Source organism: Maylandia zebra, linkage group LG7 (assembly GCF_041146795.1).
Source record: "Maylandia zebra isolate NMK-2024a linkage group LG7, Mzebra_GT3a, whole genome shotgun sequence".
Taxonomy (NCBI): domain Eukaryota; kingdom Metazoa; phylum Chordata; class Actinopteri; order Cichliformes; family Cichlidae; genus Maylandia; species Maylandia zebra.
This window is the reverse complement of record NC_135173.1, coordinates 46,620,989-46,645,844: the sequence shown is the minus strand read 5'-3', so window position 1 is coordinate 46,645,844 and position 24,856 is coordinate 46,620,989. Positions and strand designations below refer to the sequence as shown.

Below are 24,856 nucleotides of genomic sequence, written 5' to 3'. Positions count from 1 at the left end.
AGCACAGGCTGTGAGGCTGTGAGGCTGCTAGCTGCATGCGACCGTCCGCCATGACACACACAAATGTGCACGCCTGTCTCATGGAAGCTGATTACAGCTTTCACGATCGTCTTCATGGAAAGCTAGTGATGATGATGATGAGCTTTTTTTTTCATTAATATGAAAGATAGATAAATTGTGCACTAAAATCTTGCAAGCCGAAGCCAATTACCACATATTCTTGCCATATTCTAGCCTGAAAACCAATCAGATATTGTCTTAATCTCAAATTAGTCTTGAGCTCTTTATTTTTGTAACACTTCCCCTTGAACACTGCTGCTATCAGGTGTGACATACTACATTACCATGCTTCCACTTATATCTCAAAAAATGTTACATTTTGCCTTTTTTTATGAAAGCAATATAAAAAGCCAAAGTGGTCTATGCGGGCAGATTAAATTACATACAATGTAAATGTTAGATTGTTTACATAATACTTGTAATAGTATTTAAAAGCACACACTAAAAGGTTAAAGTCATATTTATTTACCTGAGAATATTTAAGAATACACATTAATGCTTTTCTTTAACATTTGACATATCATGCGCTACAGAAAACAGTTACTATCATTCATTTAGCAAAGTCTTAATGTAATAAATAAGTAATGGTGCAATTATAATAAAAGATAACATTTTAGTAGCTTAGGTATAAACTCTTGTTCTAGAGCCTGGACTGCTGAAGTAATAAGGGGCACATAAAAGAGACTTTGTTTAATATGAACTCCAACACAGATTTCTATATATACCATATTAACTGTGCATTTATAATATAAGTATTAGACTTTTATAGCGGCTAAATAAATACTGGATCAATGCCTTGCAAAGCAGAATCATATGGCATTGAGGACAGGCTCAGAGTCTGGACCCCAGTTCTGTGTCTAATGCAAAACATGCCTGTATTCCGTGTGAATCTGGATGTTACAGAGCGCAGTGTGTGCACAACAGTGTCAGGCAAGGCAGACAGGGCAGGCAGGCAGGCATGTTTACAGTAGACAGCCCTCACTGTCCTAACTGTACAGTGAGAGTACCGTGGTGACGCCACATTGTAAACACTACACTTGCTTTTAGATGTCAGGGCACGTGTTGTACTTCCTTAAAACCCACCACGAGCGCAAACACAACACAGGATCAATAAAAGCTTGAAAAAACGACTCACCCAAGTTAGAAATACAGTGCAGATATACGTGAGCGTGTTTTCAGGATACTTAAATGTACAAAAAAGAAAGAAAGAAAAGAAAAAAACTGTTAATGGGGTGCACATCTGTGAGGGATGTGGGCTGTTTTGTTTGCACAGCACTACTTTCGTTCTACATGTGGATACAGAGCGCGAGCTTCCCTATTCTCTCGCGCGGCAATGTAAACAAACATGTCTACTGTGGTGGGACATTTGTTGCATGCAGCTCTCCACAGCACCAACCTAAACAATGTGGGGAGGGGGGACAAAAATGGGGAGGCACACGCATCCGTGCCGTCCCAGAGGACTGCTGCACACGGTGTACCCCCGGTTCTCTTGCGCAAGAACTATTGGCGAATTCCTATCAAAACAGGAAGCTCGCAAGGGTCCGAAACGGCTACAACACTCAGAGGAGGACCGCTCACTCTCCAACGAGCAACCCGTAACCCTCTCGCCAAGCGTCAAAAAACTGACTGTTGCGTGACGGGGTGAAACAAAAACACGGCTTTACCTGTTTCCCTCGGTAGAAGAGGCGCTGCTGTTGCGGGCTTACATTGAAGATGTCTTGTATTTTCAGGCGTAAGGACTCAATTTTTGTCAATCTAGAAAGATCATCAACGGTTCGTGTCTCCTTCCCGTCTATAGTACGAACCTGGATCCACATCGTTGCGCCGCCGTCTTACGCCTCAGATAAACAAGTTACAACGGTAATTCGGGGCAACAAATTGTTTTCCCCCGCCCCAGGGTTAAAGATTTTTTTTTAAATGGTCAGTGTTTTTTAGGGCTTCATTGCGTTTTCCTCTGCAGAGGTAACGTCTGACTGGCTCGCGCAGGAGGTGCCTCACATGAGGTCGCGGCGCCAAGCAAATCTCGCGAAGTAACGTTAAGCACAGTGTGCAGTTTTAAAGGCACAGCTCCCCCTTTTAGTCTAAAAATAATGGGGGGACCATTTGAATTTGACTTCTTATTGTGTACTTACGAGGTCAAGTTGGCTGTCTTACAATAATACTGCGGGGTTTGCGTGAAAGGCTTAAATACGTAATAACGCAGCAGGGACTTAGGAGTGACATAAAAGGCCCTTTGCAGTATAACACAAGTACAGACCACCGAACAAGCTTATGGTATGTTTAGCAACAACACGTGGGGGCTATATGTTACTATGTGTGACGTATGCTCCTCGGCCTAAACCAGGGTCCTATAAAGAAGTCTACAGCGCTGAAGACTTCAATGAGCCATACTGCAAAGAGTTCTTCAGGCTGTCTAGAGGTCTTTCTTGAGGCCACTCGGTGCTTTTTCCACTCATTTTCAGTCCACTCCTTGTACCTGACCATTTTCATAGGGATGTGTTTGTAGGTTGTTTTGACTTTTTTTTTTTTAAATTCAGTTTAGTTTTTATTCAAAAGGTTTTGTTTTAGTTAGTTTCATAGTTTGTTTTCATCTTTTTCTTTTTTGGTGTATGGAGGGCATATATCAGAGAAAAGATTTGGGCAAATCAGTGCAGATATTACCATAAAAACACTGAACTTTTTGAAAACAGTTTACTCAAAGATTTTTAGACAGCCAAAGTCTCAAGAAGTATGCTCATCAATACCACATCGGGCAGGCTGTAATAGAATTTTAGCATATTACCTCTCTATTTTTTTTAATTTAACTATAATGACCCAGTAAACCACTTAACACCAATCTAAAAATTAAAAACTTAGCCTAATTTTGTTTTCTTTTTCTTTCTTTTTTAGCAGTCACAACTGATGTCCAACATATTTATATTTCCAAGTGGACCATTATAGCTTTTGCTATACTGGTCCATTTGATAGTCATATTTTATTAGATTTTTATTAGATTGGGTGAAGGAGATGGCATCAAGTGTTGATTTGGAACGACTTACTCATATTGTCAGAGCAAAGGGAGTATATTTGAAGAAATATGGTTACCTTTAATTGAGTTTCTGAGACATTATGAAGGGAATTAACTTAGAAAATGATACTTGGTGCTGAGTTGTTTTGTATTTTTTTTGTATTTATTATTTGCTCTTGTTTTGTTTGTTTTACCCATGCTTGATTTGGTTTTATTTTATTTTATTTTTATCTATATTTGTTTATTTTGGGGACTATGTTGTTTAATGTAAATCTTATGTTAACTGTACGATTATCGTTTGCTTGTTCTGTAATATAAAGCTTAATAAATATATTGTTTGTTTGTTTGTTTTTATTTTGAGTTTTTACAATCAGACCAGACAAGACCGGGGGACAGAAAAGAAAAAGAAGAAGAAAGAGAAGTGGGGGGGAGAAAGTTAACAGAGGAAAGGGAGAGAAAATAGAGAAGAAGAGGGATAGAGAGAGAAAAAACACTGAAAATCTGCTTCACCACCTGCTGAAAAAAAACAAGCAAAAACACAGTTTGGAAACCACAGCAACAACCAACATATGCATTGCTAACAGTAAATAAGAAATATTAAATTTTATTGAGCAGCATACAATATTGTGTGCGCACCTGCGTGTGTCTGCAGGACCACTGCAGGGGCAAACGCCTAGAAAAAAGGTGAGGAGAGCCCTGGAACGGGGGTCACTCAGCAGCCGGTGATGAGCCCACAGGTTCCATCAGCAGCTGGCTAAGCCAGAGCAGACCCAGGCCCAGAGACCTGAAGCCCAGACCCCAACCAGACGGCCAGTTCCTCTTCCCAGCCCCCTGCCCCAGACGGCAAACAGAGAAGTGGGTGTGAGAAGACTCCATGCCTCACTCCGCTCATGTGTGGTCTTGATGGGTGCTGTTCTTGAGTGCATTTAAAAGAGAGGTACGGTCCCAACAACCCTCTCTTGATTTCAGCTGGTGACAGCTCGGCCCCTCCCAGGAACCCTCAATGTCTATGTGCGATTTAAAATTGAGAAGTGGGCACCGGCACCAGAGGTGAGGCTGAATAAACAGACCGTCCTCTGGATGCCGTTCAGTGTGCCGACCACCAAGGCCCTATATATACTGAGCCTAGTTTAAGGGCTGAACCAGTGTTGTGTCTACACATAACAGACAACTTACCAAAGAACCCTTTTTAAATTTTTAGGCACTTTGTTACTAGGAGACTATCACAAAAACACACCATTTGTTTGTACTTTTTTAGTAAGTATTAACAAATACTAAAGACAGCACAGCTTGACAGACATAAATTTATATTTTTGCACCAACAAGGGGTTTGCCAGAGTGCTATTAGCTGAAAATTTGACATATCTCAGCATGGTGTGCAGGACAAAAGAAGATGTAGCAGGTGTGAGAAACTATCTAAAGCGGGTAAGCAGTATATGAAAGTCATGTCCATAAAAACGGGAAAAAATCCAGCAAAGACCTGACACAGGACCTGAGAGATACATTCAATTCCCAAAAGTATTCACTCATCCAAATCATTGAGTTCAGGTGTTCCAATCACTTCCACGGTCACGGGTGTATATAATGAAGCACGTAGGCATGCAGACTGCTTCTACTGTTTCTTGTGAAAGAATGGGTCGCTCTCAAGAGCTCAGTGAATTCCAGCATGGCACTGTGATAGGACGCCACCTGTGCAACAAGTCCAGTCATGAAATTTCCTCTATCTGAATATTTCACAGACAACTGTTAGTGGTAATGTAACAAAGCGGAAGCAATTGGGAACTACAGCAACTGAGTCATGACGTGGTAGGCCATGAAAAATCACAGAGCGGGGTCAGTGCATGTTGAGGCATATAGTGCACAGAGGTCAACAACTTTCTGCAGAGTCAGAGCTCCAAACTTCACATGGCCTTCAGATTGGCTCAAGAACAGTGTGTTCTTTTTGTTCAGTATGTTCTGGGGTGACAAATCCTGGTTCTTCATCTGGCATGCCGATGGAAAAGTCTGGGTTTGGCAGTTGCCAGGAGAGCGGTACTTGTCTCTCTGCATTGTGCCAAAACAATGCCGACAGAACAGTTTGAAGATGGCCTCTTCGTGTTGCACACAAAGCAAGGTCCATAAAGACAGAGATGAGCGAGTTCTGGAAGAACTTGACTGGCCTGCACAGACTTTGTGCAGTGCAGTATACATTTTGCTCTTCAATTGATCCATGTTTGCCAAAGTTTCATCAGAAATTTTTTCAGTGGAAGGGTGGCTGTCAAGAAATGATTCTTACATAAGGAAAACAGGGAGAAAAGGATGAGGTATGCCAAATTACACAATAACTGCACTGAAAGTCAGTGGCAACAGGTTTCATGGAGTGATGAATCCAAATTTGACATTTGTGGTTTAAATTGTTGTCAATATTAGGAAAGACCTAAAACACAGCAGAGGTTCTATCGTGTTTGGGCCCACAGTTCAGTCAGTGGTCTTGGGGGATCTTGTTAATATGGATTTATTAAGCCAGAAAAGTACCATCAGATTTTGATCCACAATACAATATTGTCTAGAAAGACTGACTGACAAGAGCATAACAATGATCTCAAACAGACTAGCAATGCAGTAAAAGCATATTTGGAAAAACAAACAGTGGTACGATATCAGTCATAGATTGGCCTCCCCAGAGGCCAGACTTTAACATTATTGAAGCAGTGGGACCATCTTGACAGAACAGAGTTTTAGATGTCTTCAAAAAATCTAGAGAACTATTCCTGAAGAATATTTAAAGAAATGACAAGAAAGCTTCTTGCTGTGCTGAAGAACAAAGGTGGTCATACGAAAATACTGACTTTCAAGCTCTTTAGAATTGTATCAACTGTTTTTGTCTTGCATACTGAATTTCCATTAATGTTTGCATATGTACCAGTTAACTTTGGCACCTATTCTAAGTTTCATCTTAAAAATATAAAGAAATAAGGGTGACTCAAGAGTTTTTCACAGTATTGAATTTTAGTCAAACCTTCCACCTTCTCACAAGAAGGCCTACAGCTGCATCACTTTGAGAAAGATGCTGCTCTTGCTCCAGCAAGGAAACCAATTGCTCTTCTTTTTTCATTTATATTTTCACTTAATGACACATGGGATCAAATACATGCATTATGTTCTACAAAAGCATGCGGGGCACTTAAAATGCAGTCATAGTATCGCAACTATGCTGCAGACATATGGAAGCAATTTCTTGACCATCTTCAGTATTTCCAACCTTCTGGATATCCCTTTTACGATTTACTGGAGAAAGTACACATATTTTCGTATTTTGTGCTTTATATATTAGTCGGATTTTCTTAATGTATTTCTTAAGTGTCATATAACTCATAATCATCCATTATTTTGCGCCAAAATGAGGGCCCATACTGGACTGAAAACCCACCTTTTAGCTGCGCTGAAGTCTCTGTGCAGCACGGTTCCCTGGTGGCATAATTGCTTAATTAACAGTTGTCCCAGCAGGAGACCTCCTCGTTGTCAGAGTTGCTCATTTTACTGCGGCTCCATGTCACGTGCTTTGTTAATGTAAACCTATGAGTTGTATTACATGTTGTGCTAAATCACACTCTAATTACAAGTATAGCCACAATGTGATTTGGGGTAATTAATAAAGAGGTTAAGGGACGACCTGAGAGATTAAAAGAAGGGAAATTTACTCTAATCACAGGCGTGTGACGCTCATCTGCCGTACATTGATCTCTAGCGACATCTACCGGCCAAACGTGAGACGTGTGCGTTGCAGAACTTTACGTCGTACACGAACATTCTTTTATATCTCATCTAACTTATTTTAAGGCGCTTAAGCCCTTAAGTGTAAATGAACTTTAAACAGTGTCATTCTGTGCATTGTGGCTTTATCAGTTGGTGGATTTTTACGCGTGTATTAATTTGTGTAATGATAAGTGTCTCAGCGCGTTCGCATTTTGCACGACGATAAGAGACATACTTTTAAAAAGCTCAATGATACAGCATCGAGTGTGTGTAATGTATGTGTGTGCCCGCCTTTACCCCCCCTCGTAAGAAATAAACAAAACAAAACAACGGTTCGGCGTGACACGGAACATGCTAGCTGCGTCAAGCTGCGCACATTTGCATCGAGGGCACGCAGGGTGGAAGCGAAATGGACACTTCAGTTGTCTTCAAACAACCCAGAGGAGTCAGTTACTAGCTTTTTGTAAGCGCTCAGCGTTCATAGTATACCTGCCACACGGTGTATATTTGACTCTGAAGTGAATGTGTACATTTTTACCCGCCATAAAGTAGCTGTCAAGTTGAAAACCTAGCTGGTTAGCTGGGTAGCTAGTGACAATGAACTGTTATGCGTTTTGAAACAATCGGCTAATGCTCCGTTAGCCGTCCAGTTGTCACTGACATCATTCCGTGCGATGGCGACATGATACGCCCGCTTAACTTTTTTACCTGGACATGTAACCGCTGCAACATTTTCACCATGGAGAGCAAACGCAGCAATTGCAGGCCCTAGGCTGGAAACAATAGCAAAGCTAGCAGAACTAGCAAGCCTTCGTGGCTGCTAAGCTTGCCCTGCCTGGTGCGTCTGAGGAGCCGAGCTGAAAACGGCGAGGTATGTCGTTGAACCAACCAAATTCTGTCTGTGGTCACTTCGTTTTGTTGTTATTTTGCACGTGGTCAGGATGCGAGGAGCGATAAGGGGGTGCCCTTTAGTTTTTGTTGAAGAACAGGCAGAGCAAACTTTTGTTTGCTTACCGTTATTCTGACTTGATTTTGCGCTAGCGTGTGAACAGCTAACTTCGAGTTAGCTAGACACTGATGCAGGGAAAGTTTTGAAAGATGGGGCATTTAGGGTAAGATAAGTCACCCCGCTAATTCTACGAGGTAAACACCCCCGCGTTTTATCATGTGTCTCTGATAATGTGTTCACTGTTCATGACATCGCTTAAAATGAAAGCAAACTTAGCTCAGCGATGTTGGGCATCAAATTAATTTACAGTTTTCCCTTTTTGCGGTTTTTGGGGGCTGTATAAATGCATTGTATATTTGACCAAGTCTATTCTTTCATCACTGAGTGTTATTTGTAAAATAAGAAGTCGCCATAGGTGACACCTGTCACCCTCTTCAGGCGTCAGTGCTATGGATCAGGAGGACATGACCGAGGAAATCACAGCAGATGTGACTGACCGAGACTCCGCACCTCAGCAGCTCGCCTCTGACATCGTCATGTCTTCACAAAGTCAAAAATGGGTGCGCAGCAACGCTGAAAACACCGGCTTGGTTATAACAGAAGCGGGGCTCAGTAATGGCACCTGTGACGTTGATACAGTGGTGGCGTTGTGCTGCCCTGGTGACAGTGGAGATCTCACTGCAGAAGGTGACCACCTGGCTCTGAGCAATGATGGTATGTCAGAGTTTTCCAACAGTGACCTCTCACTGCCTGAAGTCTGCATTTCCACCAACAGCAATACCTTCGAAGAGGACATGAACTATGAGGTCCAGCAAGCTTATAGGATATTTACTGGCTTTCTTTTGGATAAGCACAAAGGGATCACCAGCCCATTCCTCTATCCCATTGGCTACCAGGAGGCCCAGCATGGTATCGGAGGGGTCAAGGGTCGGGTGCAGTCACAGCTCAGGCAGTCGATGTGCTTGCGGAGGATGGAGGAGAAGTTTGTCAGCCAGGAATACGAGACCATAACAGAGTTTGTTGCGGACTTCAGACTGATGTTGGAGAACTGTTATCGCTACCATGGTGTGGACCACTGGATCTCCAAACAGGCACAAAAGCTGGAAATTATGCTGGAGCAGAAGCTGACGCTGCTGTCCAGGTAAAGATAATGAAACTACACTCTTGAACAGATTGCTGCGGAGAGAAATGTCCAAAGTATTGTAAAGTTGCAATCACGATCATACCAAAGGTGTTTTCTGTCACTTGGATTCTCAACAAGTTGGTGTTTCACAAGTTTCCAGTCAGTAATTTATAATAATAGTAATGTTTATATTATTTTAAACTAAACTAAAATTAATAATAATAATAAAAAGTAATGTTTATAAAGTAACGAGACAGCAAATTATGTCTCAACCATCTTATTTAGTATTTATTTGCTTATTAATAACAAAATGTACTTGCATGTTACAGTTATCCCATTTTAAATAATTATTTGTCTGTTTGATCACATTAGTAGTGTCATTATACTCCATGTTCATTTGGTTTTACAAAGTAACTTTATTCGTTTTGGTGTACCCGGCTTTTTGTTTTCCTTTTTTCTTTCTCCATTTGTCAAACTAGAACGCTGCGAGAGAAAACAACTTTGGCAGTTACTTCTAAAGGACGTTTTGGGGCAGAGGAGGAACGGGGCACGGGGGGCACCTCCACGCGGCGGCGATCCACACCTCGTAGCCTTGCTACGATCACTGTCGGTGGGCACGAGTCGATCATGGTGCAGACCCTGCGGCTAGAGGAGCAACAGAGGGCCAAGGAGGAGAAGAGGTGAGTGAATTGCTGAAAGGAAAGACTAAAAGTCTCCGTTGCGTGTTGAGTTTTGTGATGATTTAGTGCAAAAGTAAAGCAGAGTTTAAAACCACAACTATACCTTTGCATTTGCAGGCAACGTGAGCTTGAGAAGAAAGAGGCTGAAGAAATGTCAGCTAAGGAGGTGGAAGAGTGGGAGCAGAGCTTGCTTTCACTGGCTTTTCCCCACACTGTGCAGACCCTCTGGGAACTCCCTGCTATAGGACACTTTCTCTGCCTAGCTCAGACTGCCCTCAACCTCCCTGAGATCATATTTTTTGAGCTGGAACGTTGTTTGCTGATGCCCCGTTGCAGCCTGCTCCTCTCCAAAATAATGTCTTCCCTGCTCTCGCCTCCACAGAGGAGGGCCACACTGCACCGCCGGCCTACGTTGCCTTACAGGCGATGGGAGTCGGAGCTAAGGCAGCGTGTTTTAGGCTGGTATCGAACCATTGGTGCCTCCCGTGATCAGCCAGGTCGCGCTGAACAGCTGGGACTTTGCCACCAGTTTTTTAGCACCCTAGGGGAGGTTAGCCCTTTAGAAGAGAAACCCTTCCACTTGTTGCCCTTCTATCAGCGAGTATGGCTTCTGAAGGGGCTATGTGATCATGTGTATGAAACACAGAAGGATGTACAGGATGCTGTGCTCGCCCAGCCCATCCACGAATGTAGGGAGTCTATCTTGGGCTATGACAGCAAGGAGAATACCTATATACATTTCCCACATTTCTGTGGCGCAGACCTGAGGATCTATCGCCAGAGCCCCAGCACACCCCCAGCATTCCCATTTCCTTCGGTATGGGTGAAAAAAGTTGATTTTAAGCCAGGTACGGAGGATGAGTCAGATGGCATGCGGGATGAGGGCAATAAAAGTGATAGGGGGTGTTTTGGAGTCTCCATGGACACTGTAGAGACCGGTAATTTGGGAAAACGGAAAAGAGAGACATTTAGTGTTTTCAAAAAGGAAAACGAGAAAGAAGAAGATCAAAAAAAGTTAAAGTTGTGGTCGCTGGAGCAGATTTCTGAATTAGCGTCCTCTGATGGAGACTCTTGTGAAGACTCTAAACTGGACTTAAAAATACACACAAACTCACTGCGCCACACACACATCAGTCCCAGTGAAGGAGGTAGTGTAAGAATTCATTTAAAGCAAGAGACTTTAGATGTGGAGCAACAAGCAAAGAGAATCACAATAAAACAGGAGCCGGGCTTGACACTGGGTGCGGTTCGCACTATTAAAGCAGAAACACAAGAGCCTTGTCTGAATGTAGGGGAGCACAGCTACACAGGCAGGTCTCCAGCTCGATCTGTGAATCTGGCCTCTCCAACTAAACCGTTGGGAGTCAAAATGGAGGGAGGAAGTCCCACTCAGGGACACCAAAGATCTTCGTGTTTTGAATGTTGTAAAAAGAAAACTAGCAGTGTTAAATCTGAGGAGTGTGGCTTCTGTTGTGGTCCATCAGAGCTGGCCACACAGCTGTCTTCTGAGAGCACTCAAAACTCGACTGAAGAGAGGGCGAATGACAAAATATGGACTAAAAAAAAAAAGCGGAAGAAAAAGCGAGGGAGGGAACAGCTGCTGAGGGTAAAAGGAGAGCACAAGCAGCTACCGCATGTGGACAGGATGAGGCTGTCCCCAGCTGAGGCTGCCAAGTCTACACTGCGGAAAGTTGGCACAACAATCAAGAGAAAAGACAAGAAAAAGAAACATAAAACAGGTGAGGGGAAAAAAGATTGGTAATGATGTCGCTCCTGTGGCTTCCGTCAGTATTACATCAAAATCATTTGTGTATTAATTATTTCTGACAGGTAAAAAACCTGAATGTTCAAAGAAAATCAAAGAGGAACTTTCAGCTGAGCCCTCATTCAAGGTAGTCAGATTCACTGTACACTCTGATCTTGTTCCTTTGTTAGTCTGTTTTTTCCTATTTTAATTTTAAACCTGATTTAGTCCTTGACAGTTTTCTGTGCCCTTTTTTTCCTCTTGTATAGTTGGTCTGCACCAGTCTCGAGGAATTACGCGAGCTGATCGGTAAGACTGAAGATGAGCTTGATGACCTGGAGAGCACTAAAAAGAGATTGGTAGGTTACAGTCATTTTTATTAAGCAGAGGGAAAAAAGTTTGTTTCCTCACATTTCAGTGTTGCCCACTCACTTAAGTTTTCCTTTACACGTTTGAACTCGCAGGGTCGGTGGTACTATAGGAGAGAAGCAGTGAAAGACCTCCATAGCACACTAATCAGACTACTGAATGAGCTCTCACCCTGGGAACCCAAGCTTGTCAAAGCACACCAAAGGAACAGGTTTGACGCTTACACAATAATTGGATTTATTCTTCATTCATATTTATGCAAGCTCACTGGACACTTTATTAGGTACAACAGTAGGTAGGTTTGACCCCCTTTTGTCTTTAGAGCTTCCTTAATTCTTCATCGCACAGCTTCAACAAGGCAACAAGGTGCTATAAACATTGCTCAGAGATTTTGGGCGTTATGACGAAATAGCATCACACGGTTGCTGCACACTTGTTGGTTGCACGTCCATGGTGTGAATCTCGCTTTCCGCCACATCCCACAGGTGCTCTGTTGGATTGAGATCTGGTGACTGTGGAAGCATTTGAGTACAGAGAGAACTCACTGTCATGTTCAGGAAACCAGTGTTAGATCATTTGAATTCTGTAGTTGGTGTGTTATTCTTCTGAAAGCACTTGTCAACCATCACCATCACTGTGGTCATACAAGGATGGTTTGCAATAATATTCAGGTGGGCTGTGGTGTTAAAATGATGCTCAACTGATACTGAGGGGCTCAAAGTGTGTCAGGAAAATAATATAAGAAATAATATATTTTATAGCAGAAATCAATAATTGTCAGATCAGGCAATGTTTTTCCAATCACCTATTGTCGATTTTGGTGAGCCTGTATCATTTGTAGGCTTCTCATCCGTAAACTCTCTCCGTACTCTTTCACATGATTCTTGCGTAGGTGGTAGAAGAGGTTTGTCGTGTTTGAGCCTGTGGTGGGGCATAATTTGAATAGTACAGTTTTCTGGTCTGTGTCAGACTTTTCATAACCAAACCATGTCCATGCTACAGAGGTCCTTCTGTTTGGAGCTGCCTGGTTCTGCCCCATCTTGACTGGCCATGCTGGTATTCTCTGTGCCTGCATCCACACGGTGACCATCCAAACGATGAAAACAGATTGCTGTAAACAGTGTATTTTGCGACACCATGAAACAAACAGTAGGGTATAATATGAAACGATAAATGTTTTAATTTCGTCGTCGAATATATTTCGTCATATCGCAAAACCCTACAGTCAGATATGCTTTTTTTCATACTTCGGCTGTAAGGCATGGCCATTTGAGGTACTGTTGCCTTTCTATCATCTTGAAGTAATCTGGAAATTGTTTTCTGACTTCTGGTATTAACAAGGCATTATTAATCAGAAAGCTGCTGCTCACTGGATATTTTCTCTTGTCTTTTTTAGTCTGTTCTTTGTAAGCCCTAGAGAGGGTTGTGCTGAAAAATCTTACCTGACTTATCTTTATGCTGATGCTCCTTTTGAACTTCAAGAGGTCATCTTGTCTCAGTCTACGTGCCTAAATGCTTTGAGTTGGAAGCATGTGATAGGCTTGTTAGCCATTTATGATGACAAGCAGTTAACCTACTGCAATTAATAAATTGGCCAGTGAGTGTTTATTCAAATACATTCAAATTGAATTTAAGGTTTACCATGATTGAGTTTTGTTGGTGTTGTCTTCTGTTTAATTTGTATTGCTGGTCTTAATGGTATGTTTGCTCATTTGGTGGTCGTCTGTCCAGAACAAAGTATAGTGATGACAACTTTATTTAAACAGCTCATTGTAATATAGCATCATTACTGAAGTCTTGATTTTTTTCATTGTTTTTCTATTGTCAGGCTTCGTTTGAAGAAGGAATTTGATGATTTCAAGAAGCACCCAGAGTACAGTAACTTTGAGCGCGAAGAGAGCAATTTATCATCATCATCATCTGATGATGATGAAGAAAGGGATTTAGGGAAGGAGGTTCCTTCACTGTCAGATCATTATGGGAGATCAGACGAGGAAGACATGGAAAACAGAGTTCCCAGAGGTCTCTGGAGTGGAGGTAATTGCGCTTGAATCTAACGTTGTTGTTTTGTTTACTGAAATGTAAGATTTTCCCCATTCTGTAGGCAGTAGTGCAGTCAGTTTACACTGTTCTTAGCTTATTTGACTGTACTACATGAAAGTCACTGCCTATTGAACCTTCATAGGCAATTGTAAAGCTTATAAATCAATATATCTCTAATAGACTTTTCTATTTTCTTCTCAGAAAGCACTAGAGACATTAAGGCTGAGTCTACTGGAGAAAAAACGGTGACATGTGTACCTCCAAACCACCTAAAACACCCTCAAGCCAGTGCAGAGAAAGGAATTGGTCTGTGGCAAAAAGATCAGACTGTAAGCAGCATAATTGCTTATGCCGACTCCAGGTCACAGTCGAGATCTGACCTGAACCCAGCAAATAAATCCAGGGATTCAGCATGGGCAGAAAGGGTAACAGCCCATGCTTCAGCGCCTCCCAGATCCCCCATCCTTCACCCAACCATTGGACTACCTAAGGGCTACACGCCCATCCCCACCCTGCTGGCTAAGAGTGTGGGAAACAAAGTGACCTTAATGAATCGACCTGCTGATTGCCCAGGTGTTAACAGTGAAGATGAACCGAGCAAGAGGTCTTTGGTCTCGCTGCCTACAACTGCAGTAGCTAACACCAAACTTTCAAAAGCACAAAGTTCTCCATCCAGTTCCCAACAGAACAAGCAACAGATTGAGGTACGAGGACCACAGCAGACAAAAGCCCCTGAGCAGTCAGAAGTGGCCACTGTGGCAGCAGTTCTTCCTAAATCTCCACAAGGCAAACCAACACAGACTGCACTTAAAAATCCAGTCCAAGTGGTGTACAAGGTGCCTGAGGGACTGGGTCACCTTGTAAGGAAAGACAACAATAGCCCAATAAAGATCTCAGTTCAGCCCGTCCTGGGCCAAGACACTAGAGAAAAGACTGTCCAGCAAGTAGTGATTCTGCCTTCTAACCTTCTCGTTCATAAAACTGAAGCAAAGTCTTGCTCTTTAGCTCAACAACAGACTAAAGACTTTCAGGCAATAGTTTCCAAAGTGGCCAGCTCTTTTTGTATGTCTACCGATGTGCCTGGGTTCAGGATTCCTGAAAACAGAATTCCTGTTCAACAAGTGGCGCCCCTAAAAGATGCCAGGACAGTGAAGACCCCTTCTCCTTCGGTTTCACCTCGTCTTCAACACGGGGCTCTAAACAGAGCAGGATCTAAAGAGACACAGTTATGCAGTGTCCAAGCTAGTGCTTCACACGATACCACACCAAACACAACCTCCATCACAGCAGTTTCAAATGCAGTTTGTACTGAGCCTGAGAAACCTACAGACCCGAAACAGGAGCTGAAGACTGTGTGCATCCGTGACTCACAGTCAATCCTGGTAACAACTAGATGTGGCAACACGGGCATTGTCAAGGTCCAGACATCCTCGGACCAAAACACACTTGGCTCTGTACATACCAGTCCAGTCATCACTATCTCGCCTCAGTTTAAAGCCTTCCTTCTGTCCAAGGCCACACAGTCTACTTCTGCTCCCACTCAGACCGCACCTTCTGTTGTCCAAGCAATGACAATTTCCCAACCCCAGCAGCAGATCCATCCTGTGTTAAAAACCCCTTCCTCTCTCAAAAATACCATGCTCACTGCAACCACTGGTAGTGGTATAACATGCCCAAAAAGTCAAACTACAGCCAGTGCTGTTGCTGTAAGTCAGGGCCTCAGTAGCTCAACTGGTTCTACAGTTGTGACAAACATTTCTCAGCCAGTCCACACACCTGCTGCTGGTTCTCATTTTCAAGCTTCAGTAGCTAATAGCAGTGTTGCCGTGCCACTACAAAGTGGCTCAGGGTTTTCCCAAGCAGCCACCAGCAAGACTGGTATGAAACGCACCACTACAGATGAAGGATCCCAAGTTACCAAATTCATCCTGGTTACTCCATCTTCATCCTCATCCTCAAATGTAGCTGCATCCAAAGGGACACCCTCCTCCCCGAAGCCAGGTCCTAGTTCAAGACTCATGTTTGTCACTCAGCCCGCATTGACATCATCAGCCACCGTCATTGGAAGCCTTTCAGCACCGGCGATGGCAACGTGTGCAAGTGGACAGGGAGCAACCACTTCATTATCAAGTCAGACTCTGAAGGTGGGATTAAAACCAGGAAAACCTGCTAGAAGTATCAGCTTGGAGCCATTGTCCAAGGGCAAAAACATCACCCTGCCCCAAGGTGAGTTTTTGTTTTTTTATTATTATTATTATTTGTTGTTTGTCTTGGGTTGGCTCAATTTTGAAAACTTTGTAAAGTTTATGTGTATAACATGTATCTCATAGTGGGAGAAATGCCACACTATCCAATGTTGGCATATAAGTAAATCGAATGTAGCAGAGCAGGTGAAGCTTTTTAAGCAGTGAAGTTGGTGAGCAGGGATCTGCTCTGAACCCCTTCTTGGTTGCAGTGGTGATAGACAGATTAACTTGAGGTCATGGTTTGGACATGTGCAAAGGAGGGATAGTGGATTTACTGGACGAAGGATGTTCAAGATTGAGTTGCCATGTGGACAGGAGAAAACAAGGAAGACCACAGAGAAGGTTCATGTATGCAGTGAAGAAGGGCACGGAGAGGGTTGATTTGAAAGAATGGGAAGAAGATCATTCGTTATGGCAGCCTTAAAAGGATGCAGGCAAAAGAAGAAGAGAAGATGGTTTGATAAATGACTTACCTGTGATTTTGATAGTGATTACAGGAATGTGTGCTGCTCTTGTCTTCTGTAGAAAGCATTATCTTGCAGAACAACTGAGGACAACACGTCTTGGTCATGCTGCCTTCTTACTCAGAGAGAGTGAGCGAGTGAGTGAGTGAGTGAGTGAGTGAGTGAGTGAGAGAGAGAGAGAGAGACAGCATGGCTATATGATGATGTCATCTTCACAGTTGGTTTGGCTTGGAAAAAAGACTGATGTGTTGGACTCGCATTGTTGACTACTTCGCTGTAGTGCTTGATTTGCTGGAATCAAAGAAACCTTTTCCACCACAAATTTAATAAATATTTTTCTCATCTTTATATTTCACCAGGTGTTCAAATCCAGTTACCAGGGAAAGCAACTACTGGACAGACTACTTATGCCCTGTCACAGTCTGCTTCCAAGTTCACACCAGGGTCTGTTTCAAATGCATGTGGTCCAACAACCTTCACCACTACCACTGGACTGGTCCCAGCAACAAGTTTAAATGCCATCACTAGTTCTTCCCAGCTTGTCTCTCATGGATCAGTCAGCACCAGCTCTCACCTCCAGGGAATCCCAGCATCCTCCTTGATGTCACAAACAGGCTGTTATACATCCATAAACACTGCTGCTGCTCAGCCAAAGGGAAACATGATAAAGAATGATGTTAATATCCCAGGAAGCGTAGTGTCCATCACCACTCCTGTTCAGACAGCTACTACTGTGGAGAGTAGGCCAGACCGAACTTCCACACTCACTCTTGATTGTCAGAGGAGTATCGGTGAAGAAACCACTTCCTCCTCCTCCTTCTCTTCATCTCAGTTTGCTCGCAATAAAACCCAACTCCCTCTCTCCTCTGCAACAACCACCTGTACCCCATTCACCACCTCTGCAACCAGCACAATCCAGCAGAGAATAGTCATTAACACCTCTACGCCACTTGCTGCTGGCACACAAATTCTCCTCAACAATGCACGCTTTGTAGTCCCTCCCCAGGGTTTGGCTCCAGGCAGCCACGTCCTTATCATCTCTAGCCCTGCACAACAAGTGCCTCCTGCCAGTCCTACAAGCACTGGACCATCAGTACCTTCTCAAGGTGCAAGCCATGCCATGGTAGCCCCCAGGGCGCCAGTTTTACCCCAACCCCCAGCCAGGCTGCCTGGTGTCACAGCTGTAAGTTCTCCCTTTGTGGCAAGCACCCCTGCTGTCGTTCCACCGTTGCTGGCAACCACTCCTAATGTCTTGTCACTAAAACTAACAGGAACACCTGGCCTGGGCTCAAATTTGTTACCCAGTAAAACAAATGTAGTATCGGCACTTCCTAGGTTGCCAACTGCACACGTGGGTAACTTTGCGTTACCTCCAGTAGGTACATCCACTCTGGTCTCCCCTACAGCAAGGTTAGACAGTGTACCAACTGTACCAGTGTTAACAAGTGCCCCTTGTCTTGGATCAGCACAGGGCACAGTCAGACTAGCTGCCACTACGCAAGCAAAATGTTTATCAACCATTTCACCTGTAGTAGCACCCCCCTTGGCCAGATTGTCGGGACCTCTGTCATTGCCTGTAGTACCCAGGCCATCAGCTGTTACCCTACCCAGCCCTGTTATACCAGTTCCTGCACCCCTCTCTTCGCCAGTAGCACCAGTAATAGCAGACACACCAGCTTTGCATGGTTCTCTTCCTACCCAGCATGTGATTGCAGTGACAACCCTAGGCATACAGCCTCAGCAGACAGCTGTCCGATTTGCAGCACCGACCACCGCTCAACCACAGGTTTTAATGCATTCAGGGCTGAGCAACACATCAATCAAAAAACAGACCCCACTCGTGCAAACAGTGCCTGCTGGCACACGGACACAGGTTTTGCCAACTGTGGCTGTTCCACCAATCATCAGTGGAGTCTCTAGAATGCAGGCACTGCCTGTTGCTACTGTTCCACCCATCGGAAGCACTGTCAACACATTTGAAACAGCAACTGTGGAGACCACATCTTCATCCAGCACAACTGTAATAATCACTCCAGGTCAAACAATCCCATCGAGTAAAACGAACACCACCATCCATCCACCTGTTGTACTGACCAATCAGACACTTGGAAAACACTCTGTGGAGACCTCAGCCCTGGGTCTGCATACAAGTGTAGCTTCCAAGATGCTCATTAGTCCCGATGGGGCTGTTTTGAGCACTGTTCAGCGGCCGGTCAGTTCAGCAGAGCTGACTGAACCTCGGGATGCACTGGTGATTTGTACCAACAGTTCCACTGGAGCACTACAAACACATGATTCCTCTTTACAGCCTTCAACGGCAGACACAAAGTGAACCAATTAAAGTGGAGTGTGAAAGCTCAGACACCACTTTTCAGCTGCTTAGTTTTAGCAGGGTTCACATATTTTTGCTTGTTTTAATCCTGGTTAAAGAACTACATTTTCAGCTTTAGTTTGACTCCTAACTTAAACTTATGCTACATTAGGTTTCATCCTCTGATTTAATTGTCTTACATGTAAACCTGCTCAGTCAGACATGGTGAAAAATGTATACTGTGAAGAGTTTCTGGAGGGGGACACTACTAAGGTTGCCCTGATTTCAAATGTGTAGACCCTTCCTTGAGTAATTGCAAGTGTTATAACCAATTGATACAACAGGAAGGTAGATGAAATAGATTTCAAGTTGAGCTTTAGCAGTTTAGCATTTCAGTCCCAGTATTGTTTACGATTTATCATTACAACTTGCTCTACTTTTGTCTGTCAGGTTGGAAAGAAAAGAAAGGAAAAATCCATCAGCATCCAGTCTGTCATGTCCTTATTTTCAACTAGTAACTATTTGAAAGAGGCATTTTACTTTTTAGAAATAAACTACTAGAGAAATTTGTACTACATATTTGAGCCAATATAAATGTTTTAAAGTCACATTTATTTATTTTTACCATATAGATTTTTTTCCCCCCCAAAAAATAAAAAAAATTACTAGGTACATTTTCATGGAACAATTCTGGACGATACTGCATGGAAATAAACAATGCAACTGTCCCAAACAAGCGTGTCTGCTTTCTTATCCTCAGAAATGTGCAATAATAGTGTTTTACTGTTTATTGAAACAAGCTATAGTATTAAAGCTGTGTTCATTTTTGTCGTTTTTAATTTTACAAAGTGGGAGATACAGTAGTTTCACCTATATTTGGCTACAATGCACTATATTGCTAGGGACATAAGATTATATATTTTCAAACAGCAAGGTGAGCTTGGAGTTCCTTCTTCATTGTCTTTCTTTGCCTCTTCCATCTTCAGCCACAGTGCTTCAGGGGGAATACGGAGGTGGCAAAGGCCCAGAGGAAATCTTCTCATAGGCTGGAGGTGCATTAGGAACCTGTAGAGAAGTGGAACAACAACAAAAATGAAAGCTACAGTTCAGTTATATGTGAATAACATGTTTATGCAGCGTTGAAAAGTGAAGCCAAAGTTTATTTCCCTAGGGACGTGTCATAACAACAAATGCAAAATGTCAATTTTTCACACACGGGATTCCACATGATATTTGAAAGACTGCTGCTCTGATCCTCCTTTCACTTTTCCACCATACACACATCATCTCTGGGAACTAAACATTTTTATACCTCCCTCCAGTCTGGTGACATAATCCTTGCTTCAGGCATCCACAGCTTTTGCTTTCACGTGCTCTACATCATGTTTCAAAGCTCTGAGGCTCTGTGTGGAATATCAGGTTGCACAAAATTTAAATGAAATACCTACTGATTTGTGATTTTTTTTTTGGGGCGGGGCATTACTATATCCTGTATATGTGGCTATTATTTCTGAAGTAATTGTCTCACCACAGATTGGAAGCTGCCAAAATCAGTAAGAGCCATCTTGTTTTCTGCTGGAGATCCTGCCTCCGAGTACTGGCTTCCTGTATAACCTGATGATCCTGATCTGGGGCTCTGCAAGTTACAGAAATGTGTACGAGGGTTTGTGATGAAACAAAATGAGAACATTGTGATGAAACAAAATGAGAACATAGTGATACAGGCTGGGAAAAGATGGGTACAAACTGAACACATGATGCTCTTTGAAATAGGGTGAACTGAATTTTCATTTTGACATTTTACAGATGTTCACCAACAACAAATCAGAATAACATAAATCAGTTATAAAGTGTGATGGTCTCACTCTGATAAGTTTGTAGCCACTCCTTTTCTTGAAGTACCAGCAGCCCAGGATGAGAAGTGCTGCAAGGATGACAACCAGCAGAGCTATGCCCACTGCCCTGTGGTCCACAACACAATTCAAATTGAGAAAAACTTTTCTTTGCACATGGGTTTTAAAGTGTTCACAACAATACAAATTTGGGCACAGCAGTAGCTTAATAGCAATGATTTTAAGATGACAATAGACACATACTCCTCAGCTCTGACGTTTCCTCGCCTGCTGCTGGCAAAATAAACGTTGAAGTCCCCACGAGGCATGCCGTGTGTACGATTACACAACATCAAGCTGAAAGTCAACAAGGGATAATTTTATAAGGAACAAATAGACAATACGCTCACATGACTAACTATTTAAACCCATTGTAGCCTATATAGCCATATAATAATTGAAAATGGACTATGATGTGAGGTACTGCTTTGATATTAAGGTCAAGGTCAAGGTCAAATTTATTTATATAGCACGTTTCAAACAGCCGATGCTGCACAAAGTGCTTAACAATATAAAAATGGCATTAAAAAGCAACAATGTAATACAATAATAACAATAAAAAACAATAATAGGACAATAAAAGAATTAAAACAATAACTAAACTAATTCAAATAAGACCAAAATGCTTGGGTCATAGTGTGTTAAAAGCCAGGGCATAGAAATGTGTCTTTAGTAATGATTTAAATTGCTCAAGTGTTTGTGCAGATCTAATATTTAAGGGGAGACTATTCCAAAGTCTGGGACCTGCTACAGAGAAGGATCTATTACCACGGGATTTGAGATTAGTCCGTGGGATGGCCAACATTAGTTTTGAGCTAGACCTCGTGGTTTTTCCTGGAGCATAGGCAGAGAGGAGCTCAGACAGGTAAGGAGGGGCTCGGGCATGAAGTGACTTAAAAACAAAAAGTAAAAGTTTAAATTGGATCCTGTAGGAGACAGGAAGCCAGTGTAAAGAAGCTAAAACTGGGGTTATATGCTCTCTCCGTTTGGTACCAGTTAGCAGGCGAGCAGCTGCAGTTTGAACCATCTGAAGACGATGGATGGTGGCCTGATCTAGACCATAATACAATGAATTGCAGTAGTCTAATATTATCCCAGAGGGAGGTCCATAAACTGCCAAACAAATAGTCTGGACACAATTAAATGCCATAAAGCTTAGCTCTGCACTGTGAAATCATTATTATCTACCCGCATGCAAATTTTTTAAGTGAAAATATTATATTGTACCTAATCTTGATAAGGTAAAATTAAGTTCAGATAGTCCTCACTCTTTAATAGCCTGTAATGTAAAGCCAGTATGTCTTGATACAATTATTAAAACTTTTAAAATAACACAAAAGTGTAACTGTGTAGGGGTTCCAAGCTTTGGACCACTTACTTTTTCCACTCTGTGTCTGTCCAGTGTATACACCGGACTTAGCTGCATCTCTTCTATCTGTCTATTCTCTCTGTCTTTGTGTTGACTGATGCTATCTTACAGACTTCAAGTGCACATCAATACAAATCACATATATATTATGTAGATACAATGGAAATCGACTGCTACTAAGGTTGTCTTTGAGCATCCTACATCTGTGCAGTGAAATGAACCTTATCAAGAAGACCCTAATTAGCATTTCCTTAATTCACATTAATGTCATGTCAAATTGAGCCTTTCATAAAAGCGCAATGCCCCACATGCCTTTAACAAGCCTTCTTTTTATAGAAAAGTAAGACAAACAGAAAAACCAGCTACCTTACCGAGTTTGAGAGAAAGGATTCAGAAAGCAGCTCTTCTGGTCGGTTTGGCTTCTCAGAAAGATTGGGTCCACAGAGCGCTGTGTTTCTTCACTCCTCAAATATCTTAACTCAGTGTGCTGGAGAGCAGAGAGGGGCAAAAACCCCTCATGACCGTCACGGGTTAGAGACTCATGGTTAAACCCATTGAAGCGGAGTAATTACTGTGAAACCCTACGGCAACATTATTATCCACTCGTGAAACTACAGGCGTCAGCTGCTGGCCTTTCATATGACTGTGTGTGTGTTTGTGTGTGTATACCAACTTCATTATTATTGATAAATATCCTAATGAAATTATATAGATATAAGGAAAGGAATACAAAAATTCAATACAATACCAGGCTAAGTATCTCAATGATATCACGCCTTTATCATAAAAGATAAAATACCTTCAAATTACCACAATGTAATATAAGAATTTCATAAATACTATAAACCTAAACAGTAATTTCAGTCATAAAGTCTAACAAACAAACAAACAAACAACAAAAGGAAACATTTCTGATCCCAGTATCACTGTTTTAGATTTGTGAGGAGTATTTGCCTGGATTATCTCAGCTCCTAAACAAAACAAAACTTCTGCTCAAGTAATTTCTTCATCTGCTATAGTGCAAAGATACAATATTATGCAAAAGTCTTGAGCTATTACTCTTTTCTTTTTCTTTTTAATGTTTTGCTTCCAGACTTTCTTGCGATTTTCAAAGAAGTACTCTTAAAGAATAGTTCTCCAGTTTTCTGAAGGTGTTTTGACTTATTTTTAGTTTAGTCTTTGTACCTAACAATTTAAATAGGAATGTTTTTTTCTTTAACCTACAAATCATCAAGTGTAAAAAAGGCACCTATGCCAATGAACCAATTTTGTGTGGACATGTTACAGACAACCAATTTTAAATTGTACCTTTTTGTGCACTTTTTTACTTGCAGCCTGTCACAAAAGCACATAACTTGTTCTCATTTCTAAAAACAAATGAATCTAAAAAAAACCCCCAAACAAACACCAAAGATAACACAGTGTGACAGCCGCAAAACAGCATTTTTGCATTAAAAAGGGGACTCCCAAAGAGCTCTTAGCTAAAAGCTTGGCACATCTCAGTGTGGTGTGCAGGACAAATGAAGAATTGATCGGCCTGAAAAGCTATCTACAGCAGATGAGCAGTATTTGAAAGGTATGTCCTTGAGAAATGGGAAAAATCCAGCAAAGACTTGAGACAGGACCTGATGATGCATCTGGTCCTTCAGTTGACCCATCTACTGTTCACTGAAACCTCATCAGAAATGGTCTCAGGTGAAGGGTGGCTGTCAAGAAGGCATTCAAGAAGTGAGCTAGGGAGAAAAGGCTGAAGTATGCCAAATTACACAAGAACAGGACTGAAAAATCAGTGACAGCAGGTCTCATGGAGTGATGAATCCAAATGTGAAACCTTTGTTTCAAATAGTCATCAATATGTAAGGTTAGAAGAGAGGTACAATAGTGAGTGTTTGCAGCCATCTGTAAAACACAGTGGATGCTCTGTCATGGTTTAGGTCTGCATTTTGGCCAGTGGTGAATTAATTTTGCCTAATATATGTTAGCATATTTCAATAAACTGGTGAAAATATATCAAATTTTCCTAACAAAATATAAAGAAATGATGGTTGGCTAAAAAAAAACCCTTCACAGTTTAAATCTAAAAAGTAATTTTTTTAAAGATATATAATTAAAGGTAAAATGTGAGCTAAACGCTTTCTGTGTTTTCTACGTTCTTTCTGTGTCTGTGTGAGTTCTCTCTGGGTATTCTGGCTTCCTCCCACAGTCCAAAGTGGGGTTAGGCTAAATGGTGATCCTAAATTGCTCATATGGGTGCAAATGTGAGTGTGAATGGTTGTCTGACTGGCACACTTGTCCCTGGAGTGGAATAAATAGATGGATGGATAGTAAATATGTTCTTCCTGCTTTGTAATTATGATAAAATGTATTTTAAAACTTCTTTTTTTTCTTATTGTTTTTACAGAAAATAAGATGGAAAATAAAAGAGGACTCATTCCACTGGCCCATTCTCAATTATACAGTAGTTGTTACTGTTTTGGGTTTGTTTTCATAAGTCAAACTGCTGCTGGAGGGATCTTTTTTTTTGTCTCACTAAATGAAAACAGAAACTTTGATAGTTTTAGAGAGAGACAGAGAGGTTGTGGGGAGTGACGCAGGGGAGGCTGTTTGTTTTAATCTGGGATAACTTGACTTTTCCTCCACAAGAGGGAGACCAAATCCTGTTTATGAAACGAAATCTTAATGTGTCTCAAACCGAAGCTAAATGGTTTACTGCTGGCCTATTATGTAGCGTTGTAATGTAGTGTGAATAAATGTTTTAATATACTCACGTGTCCCCAAACCGCTACAGTCCTAATTAGTTTGGGTCATGTGAGAACATTTTAAAGAGGGGGCAGTGAATTTTGTAGCTTTGGGCAAGCTGTGGT

General features: G+C 42.0%; 3 protein-coding genes across 4 annotated transcripts in view; 1 reads left to right on the top strand and 2 right to left on the bottom strand.

The window, feature by feature from the left end:
* The window catches only part of uhrf2 (ubiquitin like with PHD and ring finger domains 2), a 44,792-nt gene extending 42,719 nt beyond the window's left edge, over positions 1–2,073 (bottom strand). For both annotated transcript variants that reach the window (XM_004538057.6, XM_023153105.3), the window contains exon 1: positions 1,725–2,073. In XM_004538057.6, coding sequence (XP_004538114.2) covers positions 1,725–1,877 — 153 coding nt within the window. In that variant the 5' untranslated portion in view covers positions 1,878–2,073. The remainder of the gene's footprint in view (positions 1–1,724) is intronic.
* Positions 2,074–6,816: 4,743 nt separating this feature from the next.
* Positions 6,817–19,467, top strand: brd10 (bromodomain containing 10). The gene is made up of 10 exons (XM_004538060.3): positions 6,817–7,673; positions 8,190–8,892; positions 9,354–9,554; positions 9,672–11,293; positions 11,385–11,446; positions 11,568–11,657; positions 11,763–11,878; positions 13,496–13,704; positions 13,912–15,936; positions 16,780–19,467. Exons 2-10 carry the CDS (start codon positions 8,201–8,203, stop codon positions 18,750–18,752), a joined length of 6,990 nt encoding a protein of 2,329 aa, XP_004538117.3. The 5' UTR covers positions 6,817–7,673; positions 8,190–8,200; the 3' UTR covers positions 18,753–19,467.
* Positions 19,468–19,504: 37 nt separating this feature from the next.
* On the bottom strand, positions 19,505–22,479 carry mlana (melan-A). The gene is made up of 5 exons (XM_004538061.3): positions 22,364–22,479; positions 20,828–20,920; positions 20,597–20,693; positions 20,260–20,367; positions 19,505–19,796 (listed from the first exon to the last, which is right to left on the bottom strand). The coding sequence occupies exons 2-5, from the start codon at positions 20,914–20,916 to the stop codon at positions 19,728–19,730; spliced, it is 363 nt and encodes a 120-aa protein (XP_004538118.3). The 5' UTR covers positions 20,917–20,920; positions 22,364–22,479; the 3' UTR covers positions 19,505–19,727.
* Positions 22,480–24,856: the final 2,377 nt, after the last annotated feature.

Coding starts and splice junctions, on each gene's coding strand:
- mlana (XM_004538061.3), bottom strand. CDS start 20,916: ATGTTGTGTAATCGTACACACGGCATGCCTCGTGGGGACTTCAACGTT. Junction 20,694..20,827: donor GGAAACGTCAGAGCTGAGGA/GTATGTGTCTAT, acceptor TGTGGACCACAG/GGCAGTGGGCATAGCTCTGC. Junction 19,797..20,259: donor TTGGCAGCTTCCAATCTGTG/GTGAGACAATTA, acceptor ACTTCTCTACAG/GTTCCTAATGCACCTCCAGC.
- brd10 (XM_004538060.3), top strand. CDS start 8,201: ATGGATCAGGAGGACATGACCGAGGAAATCACAGCAGATGTGACTGAC. Junction 11,658..11,762: donor AGAGCACTAAAAAGAGATTG/GTAGGTTACAGT, acceptor TTGAACTCGCAG/GGTCGGTGGTACTATAGGAG. Junction 15,937..16,779: donor AAACATCACCCTGCCCCAAG/GTGAGTTTTTGT, acceptor ATATTTCACCAG/GTGTTCAAATCCAGTTACCA.